At 47.9% G+C, this 10,462-nt stretch overlaps 1 protein-coding gene across 1 annotated transcript; it reads right to left on the minus strand.

Annotated features, from left to right (window-relative positions):
- Positions 1-171: 171 nt before the first annotated feature.
- Positions 172-8,408, minus strand: LOC148053440 (uncharacterized). The gene is made up of 2 exons (XM_087775297.1): positions 8,193-8,408; positions 172-311 (listed from the first exon to the last, which is right to left on the minus strand). The coding sequence occupies exons 1-2, from the start codon at positions 8,229-8,231 to the stop codon at positions 216-218; spliced, it is 135 nt and encodes a 44-aa protein (XP_087631423.1). The 5' UTR covers positions 8,232-8,408; the 3' UTR covers positions 172-215.
- Positions 8,409-10,462: the final 2,054 nt, after the last annotated feature.

Genomic DNA, 10,462 nt, shown 5'->3' on the forward strand with positions numbered 1-10,462 from the left:
GGAACAATGGGAAATGAAATGAACCTCCTAACAAGAAGCAGCAATTCTTCAATCCAGTAATACTGAGGCAAAAGAAAGGCAGTGCACTGAGGTTTACCCCATCCAGGTCCGAATTCTGTTGTTAAATGCTCTGCCAATTTCAATTCAATACTTCTTATCCTGGTCAACCACTCTTAGGGGGGCTTCTTGGTGGAGTAGTAATGAATTTCTACAGTTCACTTGTCTGCATAGAGGTCGTGCTGTGCCTGGCAGTAGTCTCCACTGCCCTTCAGAAACTCCATAAATGTGTGACCAAGAACACCACAGAACTGCTGTAAAGAGAGGGGGGAGAAAAAAAAAAAGTATAATGAGCACAGGTGAAGCAAGGTTATTTTGAAGACACCAAGCATTATAAAATGAAAAAACAGAAGCAGAGCAACTAAGTAGTTTCACAAGGTTTATTTTTTAATCCAAGAATTATGTTTGCATAAAAATCCTATTACCTTTCTTAGCAAGGATTACTTGAAAATACATATATTTACTTAATACAAAGTTTCCATATAGGGTTGTTTCAACACCAAAAACTGAAATGTATTAAAATATCCATTCAAATGTGCTAAACATAGCAACAAGAGACCAAGTTTTAAGAACCCCAGTACTTATAAAGCATAGCTTTTCCAGGATACCCATACAACTGTATTTTCCATATTCTGAATTGAGAGACATCACAACACCTACTTAAGTTACACTAACCTTAAGCAGTCCCATGAAGGCAGGGATGAGATTCCTTCAATATTCAAGCTGAGCATAAGAATTTCTAGTGTTTAAACAAAACTACCAGTCCCTACAGAGATGGAGAATCACTTGTCTTAAAGGCTAAAGACTTACTTTGCATGTAAGCATCATTAATTCACACACAGAACAGCTACTAGGGAAAAAAAAAACGCATCTAAATACACCTGTCTCAAATAGGAAGCCTTGAAAGCAAATGCAAAAGTCTTTGTGGTCTAACAAAACAATGCGAGCTTTTGAACATGTTTTGAGACTTTCAAGGCACACAGATGTCTAACTAAGGAACACTTCATACACTAAAGGCTGAAGACACACGGCAGCCTTCATCTGCTTTTAACTGCCTTTCTACACCACGACTTTATTAACATACCAAGATAGTAGTAATAGTCTAGCTAAAAACACATGCAGGCAAGTTTATTGAACAGGTTATTCCTGCCCAGTGGTATGCTATTCTGCTATGGTTAAATTTACATATAAAACTACTGCAAGTCGCACAACTAGGAAGTAGATAGCTGATGAACTGCTCTGAGTTATGTATTCATTTGCAGATGTTGCTATGCAAACAAACCAAGGATATATGCTTTTATGCACTGGGGAACCTTACAGCAGAGTAGTTTTGTGCCCAGCCACAGTTCCAGTGCTGCTGACAATACCTGCCTAGGGAATAGAAAGGAAGGAAAGAGAAGTTTTGTTTCCCAAAAGACAGGTACAAGCTGAACCAAATGCCCACTAAATATACTTAGGTACTAGACAGAAACATCACTGATCCTGCAACTATTTAGCAGAAAAAATTACTTAGGTTGGCCAGTGGACTCCAAACATTGGAAGGAATCCATGTATTTCTATGCCCAAACAAAATATTGCCCAAGACACTTTGGAAATGGATTAGCTTAGCATGCAGCGTTACAGAACTGCTATCAGAGACTTACTTTCTTAAAAATGTGATTTCTAGTTCCTAGCAAAGAGAAGACGTAACTTCATTGTAACAATGTTCAGATTTTTTTCAACTACAAACCAGCTCCATGCATCCATCCACATATATAATCAGGGCAAGCGTACATGAGAAAATAAGGAGAAAAGACAGTATTTCAGTGCTCTACACTCAAGCCTTTCCAAAGGACCACGAAAGAACCAGCTTGTGCTGAAAAAGCTTCCCAACCATGAGAAAGCAAATTCAAAACATCAGTTCCTAAAGACAATTGTACAGTAAGTCCTGATAATAGCCAATGTCTTAATAGACTTTTACCAAAGGGCAGGAAGAAAAAGCTACATGCAAATAAGTCACGCCATCTAGGATTTGGAGTCAGACCAAGACTCCACTGCAGGCACTAAACCATACACCATAAGAATACAGCGAGCCTATCTAACAACAATTAGTATTAAGCAGAAGTCACAACAGATCAATAGTCTAATAATTGTTGAGTTTTCTAAGAAGTATCTTAGCAGTAGAGGAGTTCTTAAAATGAACTACAATTTAAAGAATTGCAACCATGTTTTATATTGTAGACATGGCTTTGCTCCATTCATAAGTCCAGAGAAGGGGAAGTTCAGTAGCAGAGTAGGAATAGCAGAGAAGATAAAAATCATTAAGACTTTGGACTGTAGCAGATGGGTAGAGCTGCATCACGCAATGTTGCAAAGGACCTTCAGAAAAAGCAGATCAAACACCTCCAGGCATCCTTTTCATGTTTTCAGATAGCTTATTGGTAATAAGTTTTAAGGATGCACCTTAATCACAAGCATGGCTTGCAAAAAAAACTGCTAACGAAGACAAGAAAGAAGTTAGCAGAAAGAAACTAACAGGACAATTTCACATGCACTTCGCTGCCACTCTAGAAATACTACCATCACCATTTCTGTAAAGGCTGTAGGATTAAGTTTGCCAGTTACTTGCAAAAATACCATTTCAGTTTATAAATTCAGGGACAGCGAGAACTCTAAATGTAATAGTCATGAAAAAGGAGTAAGAAGAATCCTCTGAAGGCAGAGGCCAACAGAGTAACAGGAACCAGGAAAATTCAGACTCAGAAGAACTCCAAGAATCATCACCTGACACCAGCCATGCCGTAACAGAAAAAGGTAGGTGCACATTAAAAAGAGTCCTAGGACCAGACCTAGGACCTAAAATAGCAACTGAAAAAGAGAACTGAAGATAGCTTATTTAAAGTCACTCTCAATTAGTTTAAGAAGCAGAACAGCAAAAAGGGACAGGACAGCTTTAAGATGATACAGCTGCACAAGGTCTTGCACTGCTTTTCGCATGCACTGGCAGATCTCATGTTTATCTCTTCTTAAGACTGCTAAGAGGAATCATAGCCAGTCCTTTTCCCTGGTAGAGGACGAGGGAGTGGAGGCTGCCTGAAACAGAAATAGAAAAGCCTGCAAGTGAGCTTGAGGAGACAGAATGGGGTCACTAGGGTAAAGAAAAGACCTTTCAATTTGGAGGGGGGAGAATGTAGCGTAATTGGAAATAGTTAACATGACCCCATACCAGGGCAGGTAGGAAATAAGAAGTAATCAGGATTCATCCAGCCTGGTATGCAGGCTGCCTTTTAGTATGAAACTAACGAGTACTCAAGACAATACCAGACAAACTCATCATGGGGGTAAGGAGGAGGGCACGCAGCAATGCATTAGTTAAGTAATAAATCCTACTTTTTAAATGTAGATTGTTAATCACATCTAGAAATTGGGTGCACAGTTCAAATTCTTATACAAAGTAGAAGCAAGTACATTACGCAATGTTAAGTTTGAGTTCTATGTGTAATTAACCCCTACAAATGAATTCACTTTGTTAACACTGACTTAACAGTTCGCAATTAGACACATCAGCACCTTACTAATTCACACAACTAAGGACTTAACCAAGCATGTATTTGAGCCTCACTGTTTGCCTTGGCAACTGCCGCTGCCACTTTATAGAGGAGCAAAGCTCACATTTTGCTTTGATGTGAATGCCATCACTCCTCACCATTGCTACCCAGAAAGCTCCACATGCAGACCAACTCCTTGAGGCAGCATCACGCTGTACTATCCTAAAACAGCTTTGCCAGCCTAATTTAGTTCTGTTCCTGGAACCAAATGAAAATTAAAGACAAGTAGTGTATCGGCATGCTGTTTGTGTTACGGCATTAAGCCAGAGTACAAGGCTTCACCCATCTTCAGCAAAAAGACCTGAAAGATAAGAAATCAGCTACAAATAGTGTAGTAGTAATCAAGACCACCTTGGGCTTATTGGGAACTCAAATGATACGAGCAACTTTCAAGAGGCTTGGAAATACAGCTTTAAAATTACTGTATTGTCTGAGACAGTTAACTACTTGGTAGGTAAGCTATCAAAAAAGTCAAGATAGCGTACAGAAGCATAAGGCTGCATCAGTGAAACTCAAATGCATAGTACTGTATGTAGAAGTTTCTTTAACAGAATGACACCAACTCATCGTTTGTACCATCAAGTTGGGTACTCCAGTGTATTCTTTTCAATTTCAATGTGAGTTTTCCTTGGGGAAAATTAACACTGAAGGGTTTTGGAAACAGAAGCAGCAGTTTCTATTAGTAACAGAAAGCCAAATAACATTTAGACTGTTAGATCTATCAAAATAAGCTTGGAAAACAAAACTAAGGTTAATATGCCAGGACCACCTATTGAGAGAAGGTATCCTGTCTAATATGGGATAAAGTTACATTAGTTACAACTGCACCATCTACTATCATTTATGCTAGGAGAAGTTAGAGAATAGTTTATGCAAGCAAGAGGAAGGCACCCTAAAAATAAAAGTTTTAATTCATGCCCTTCTTCGGGACAGGAAGCTAAAGTATCTGTCTTCACTGACAAGCAGATTCACATGTACGTTAATTCTGGGTTTGAAACAATCACTTGTGTCTGGCAAAAACTGCTTATGAAAGTAATCTATTAGATTGTCACAGATATGCGGAAAGCAGGGAGGTGTAAGGCTATCCCATGCTGTTGACATCCTTCTTCGCAACTCAGTAGCATCTTGAGAAGCATGCAAACAAAAGTGCTTGTTTACACAGTTACATGACACTCCACTATACCTTCAGAAGATGTGCAAGACTGTTCACAGTTGCTCAACCCACCTGCTCACAGACCAGAAACCTTTACACCCAGAATCAACTATGTGGGATCACGTTCTCTGAAATCAAGACCTGCAACACGCTCACCTACTGAAGCCACAGACTTAAAACTAGAAAACTAAAATAAACTACATTTCATTACAATTAAGAACACCTGCAAGTAAGTTCATCGTTTTAACTTGCTACCTGACAAAAAGTTACTGAAGGACAGAGGGACAAATACCCCTGACTTTCTCTTACTACTCAAGGCCTAAGTAGCAACCACTAAGGCAGACAAGGAGGAGCGGGAGGTTAAGGGGTACAAACTGCGTGGAGCAATTACACAAGGTAGAGGCACACCTTCATTAGGTATTATTGACAAGATGCACCTCCTATCTACTGGACACAGGAATGGCTGTATTACAATATCCATGGTGATAACACTACCCATTTTGGACCAGAGAAAGCAACCCACGGCCTAAGAAAATACACTCATGCATCACAGACAGGAGATTCCAAAGGTTTATCATGAATTTGTTAGGACATGCTCTGTGAAGGAAGGATGTTTCTTGTGGTTCAAGTATGCAGTTTAGAGGGAAAAAAACATTATCTCAAAACTTCCTGTACAACAAGTGAATGCAACTTCCAGATGATGAAATTGAGGCCATGTGACTGTCTTCCTAGCTCTTCTGCTTGGACCATGAAAAAACAAACATGAAAAAAAGCCTTAACAGATATTGGGGAAAATAAGACATCACAGAAACCATTCCACCTCTCTGTCTAATACATTCTCTTTTTGAGTTTCTGAAAGCAAGGAGTCTCAAAATGACTTAACACTATCACTTCAATAGCAAACAACATAAATCCTGTCGTCCTTCTCAAAAATTATTCCATTATGTTTTAAGCAATAACATGAGAAATTTAGCATATACACGTGAAGACAGTTATTGTATTTTATCAAGTCTAATAAAGGTATGAGTTGCATCTGTGAAGAAAGCTGTAAGGAGTTATGGACTTACTTTTAACACAGAGGTACCTTTTGTATTGATCTGATAGAGTGAGGCTTAGTTTTTTTAAATACAAGGTGACAATCTGCTACTAGTTTAGAATTCAGAAATACCTGATCTGGGCGTTCTGGTTAATGTTTAAGAGAAGTGATCACTTACAGTCAGCCTACACACTGGGATAGATCCAGCATTCATACGTGGCACGTATTCTGTCAGAACAGGAAGGTTTCACAAGACAGAATTTATTAGATAAGGCTAAATTCCATTTATTTACTGCCTTACTGACACATTTAGTTTCATTAAGACAATGACATCCTTCTCCCTTGGCTCCTGCCACGTCTGTCACTCAGTTTTCTTTCTCTCACATTTCCTCCCATGGCTGTGCAATTTCTGTATTGCTTCTTCCACATATTCCCCCATGAAACGATTCTGTTCCTGTAAGACAATTTCAAAACCCTTTGCTGTTCCATCAATGGAATACTAAGAACTGACATTTAAGTGCCATCTTCAGGTTTTCTGATTTGACAGTTTTATGAGATTAAAAGGAGACAGGGTCCATACTTCTGAGTCACCGCTTTGGAAAGACTCCACAGATGCAGGTAGACATATTGGAAAGTTGTCTCCAGCAGCAATAAGAAACACCAGAATCTCAGGACCCTTGTGCCACACAGACTTTTGTCAGCTCATAATATTTGCAATGTGTGTAGCTGGCTAACAGACAGCAACCAAGACCTGCACGTAAACAACACTAATTCTGCTTCTACTATTACCACATGATAGTTACTTGATTTTGGTAATGCTTTGTCTTTCTTGCTTCTCTACTTTTGGAGGGCGTACTACCACCAGCAAGCCTTGCACTGTTTGTGCTCAAATACACACTGTGCTCTGCGGTCACAGTCGTCAGGCAGCACAGACACTGAGATGACTAGGGATGGGGGGGGAAGGGAAGCAAGCATATAAGGAAAGCGAAAACTTCTGATGCTGAACTGTGATCCACCTCCAGAAAGAAAAGCCTTCCTTGAAAGCCAGATGGCAAGATCTTAAAAGCAGGTTCGGTCAAAATTACAGTACTTGACTGCATTCGTGAGCTGCTGAGGGTCAACAACAGACTGTTGCAGAAACATCCACTTCAACGTGTACCTAAATGACTTTCCCCCTCGCTGAGAAGCCATCTAAAAGCCCGGGCTGAAGAAGGCCGGCTGCATACGTGAGGTCGGGCGTACCCCACCTCTGCTGCACAAAGCTCATTTTGGAAAGGATTCACGTCCTCGCTCGCAGCCGGCTCTGACTCCCCGCCCGAGCACGCCGCAGACAAAGAAGCCGCTCGGCCGCCTTCGCTCTCGCCCCGGTGGCCGCCGCGCACGTGCGGCCGCGGCGGGGGTCGAGCGCCGGCCGCACCAGCCCGCTACGCCGACAGCCGCGCCAGCCGGCCGTGCCAGCCGGCCGCCCGCGCTCCCCGCCCTCCCGGCCGCGCCACCTGGCTGGCGGGAGCCCACGGGCAAGCCCCGGCTTGTCCCGAAAGCCCCGGGCTCCGGCGGCCGCCACCAGCGCCGCGTCAGCCGCGGGGCGCCAGGCTCCCGGCCCGCCTGTCTCTCCCCGGCGAGGGGACGCCGCCCCGCGGGCCGTGCCGTCGCCCCAGCTGCGGCGGTCACGGGTTCGCATCACGCTTCGATCAGGCTCCCGACGCGGAGCCATCTTGTCCCCCGGAGCCGCCGCCCGGCCCCGGGCTCCCCCCGGCAGGGGGCTCCCGGCCCCCGCCGCCTCCGCGCCGCCGGCCTGACACGGCCCAGGGGCGCGGGAGCCCCGCTGCAGGGGCGCTACCCTTCCCGGTGGCCGCCCGCCCCGGCCCGACAAACGCCGCCAGACAGACACCAGCGGCGAGAGGCCGGGCCGGCGGGCGGGGCCGGCGGCAGCCAGGCTCACAAAGCGGCTTTGTGCCCGGGCCGGGCCGCTCGGGAGCCGCGGAGAGGTCGCCCCCTCCTCCCCTCCCGGCAGAGGAGGGGAGAGGGGCGCCGGCAGGCAGGAGCGGGAGCAGAGGGGCGCCGGGGGCGGGAGGGAGGCCGAGCCGCGCCGCAGCCAGGCTGGCTCGGCTCCCCTGCGGGCCGCCCGGGAGGAGACGCAGCCCGGCGCTGCGAGAAGCCGCCCGGAGCCGGCTTGGCCCGGGCGACAGAACAAAGAGACAACATGGAGGAGACGGGGGGGGGGGGGGGTGGAGGAGGGTGGCGGGGGGGAGAAGAGGCGCGGGAGCCGGGCAGAGGCGGGCAGCCGGCGGGGCGCACGGCCGGCAGGGCGAGGGGCCGGGGGAGGCGGGCCGCGGAGTGGGGCGCGGGCGGCACTCACAGGAATATGGTTACTCATTGAAGACTGTAGCCTGATCATACAGCCGGGGTGCGGGCGCCACCGCCGGGGGCAGGAGGAGCAGAACCAGGAGGACGCGGAGGCGCTGGAGGCCGCGGAGCTGCCGGAGGGGGTTCGGCGGCGGAGCGGGGATGGACCATACAGCTGCGGCAGCGGGCGGCTCTGCGGGCTGGCGCGGAGCGGACGCGGCTGCACCAGTAGGGACACTCGGCGCCGCCTCCCGCACAAGCGCCCCGGGGCCCGCCCCTCGCTCGCGGACGACGGCGACGAGCGTGGCGCCCGCCCAATTAGAGGGGCCGCCAGCGCGTCCGGGGCGGGAGCCAGGCCGGCGGGGGGGCGTGGCGCCGGCAGGCTGGGCGGGGGCGGGAGGGAGCCGAGAGGCGGAGGCAGCCGGCGGGAACCGGTTCGTGAATGAAGCGGGCGGCGGCGGGGTCCGGGGAGGGGCGCGGCGCGGCGGGGGCAGAGCGGGACGCGCGGGCGGGCGCGGGGATCGCCTCCGGGGGCCGGGCTGGGGCCGCCCTGCGCAGGAGCCCCACCCCCCGCTGGCCGTTGCCGGCGGCTTCGCCGGGAAGCGCCTGGCGCGGCCTCCGGTTCCCCCGGGGCTCCGAGTTCTAGACTCTTCCCCGCGCCCCCGGTGCAGGGTGGCCGGCGGGCGCCCCGCTGCCGCTGCGGCCCGCCGGTTGCGGCCGGCCTCTCCCCGGGGGGATGGTTGAGGGCAGGGCGGCCGGCGGGGCTGAGGGGAAGGCGGCAAGGGCAGCGCGGGGGGCTGCGGGAGGGGGAGGTGGTGCGGGGCGGTGGGGTGAGGCGAGGCGAGGCGAGGCGGAGAGCCGATCCCCGTGAGGGCAGCGGAGGCGCGGTGGCGTATTGCGGGCCTCCGGCGTCGGAGGCGGAGGGCCGGGTGGAGCGGCGGTGGATTAGCCGCGGCTCCGCCCGCGGTTTAATCCCTAAGCCCCTTCGCTTTCGGGCTGCAAAACCTCTTCTGCGAGTTTAATGCTAAGAGGAAGCTCTCGGCGCGTTTCGTCCGCAGATTATTCTGTGCTTTTAAGTCGAGATAAAATCATGATTTCTGGTTTTACAGATGGGAGAAGAGCCCGGTAGGCCACAAGTGGTGTGGGAAACAATATGGACTCTCTCAGCCTTGTGCTCTCTCTCGCTCCTGGGAAACGCGGTCTCCCGAGACGCAGGTGTTGCTGAAGGGCAGACATCTCGCGGGTGAGATCTGGCGGTGGGAAACACCTATGGTATCGCCGCTGTGCATAACTGGTACAGGCGTGGGAGTCAGTCCCCAGCTGGACACCGTCAACCTGGAAAACACCTTCATGTGGGTCAGCGCTAGCTTTATGAAATACCAGGCTATTTTTAGCTTCACTTAGTCTGATACTGTTCTAGTTATATTTGGCTAGTTAAGCCTTTCTTCTGCGTGTTATATGATTTACTACGGAAATTACGAGAGTCTACAGAAGTTGTTTTTGATCTGAAAAATAAACAGCTCAATTCTGAATCTCAGCAGTTTGTTTTGACTTGTACAAAGCAATAGCTGTTCTTGTTTTTGCCCAAACTTTCTGTTTTTCTATAACCTGCAGAAACCATGGTTTGTACAGAGGGGGTTTTTGTGGAAACCAACATGAGAGATGTCTTAATTCAGAACATGTCTGTATTACCTTTCCCTCCACCTGGCTTCAGGTGGGTATAAGATAATTTCTGACCAGGAGACATGTCTCTGCTAGGATAATATACGCAGCTTTTCTCGGCTATAAATACATCTGGGCTGTATTTATTTACATTTGCATTTTGTGTTTACTGACTGACTCAGGGCACGCATCTGGTGAACTTGCAGCTGTTTCCACTTCTCCATGTAAAACTTCTTGAAAATGTGCTCATCCTATAAAATAAGAAGGTGATCCCAAGGTTAATGGCTGCTTGGAATATTGTTTATTTGTTGGTGCTTATAATGTTGGGAAGGTTTTAGGGAAAAAAAGAGAAAAAAGTCAACACAGCTTCTCTCGTCAATAAAGCTTGAGGAATTTGCTCTGGATAGAGTTCTGAGACAGATTAAACAGCTCTTTACCTGCTTTAATCCATGCTGTTTTTTTTTTCTCTTAACAACGCAAGCTTTTGTTTACTGTTTCATTGCACATTAAACTGATCAGGATTTTATGATCAAATTACTTTCTGCTGCAGCATCCTTTCAGTACTGTAGCACAGTAGTTTACACTGGAAATAAGAGTCACTGGCAGTTTCTTCGAAATTAT

The sequence above is a fragment of the Nipponia nippon genome, unplaced genomic scaffold, assembly GCF_047370975.1.
Source record: "Nipponia nippon isolate SJK-2023a ecotype South Korea unplaced genomic scaffold, ASM4737097v1 scaffold_4, whole genome shotgun sequence".
NCBI classification, from domain to species: Eukaryota; Metazoa; Chordata; class Aves; order Pelecaniformes; family Threskiornithidae; genus Nipponia; species Nipponia nippon.

Bases quoted from the DNA above. Each gene is read 5' to 3' on its own strand.
- LOC148053440 (XM_087775297.1), bottom strand. From the start codon at position 8,231: ATGATCAGGCTACAGTCTTCAATGAGTAACCATATTCCT. The intron at 312-8,192 runs GTGAGTGCCGCC...CTCTCTTTACAG, and splicing joins CAATGAGTAACCATATTCCT to CAGTTCTGTGGTGTTCTTGG.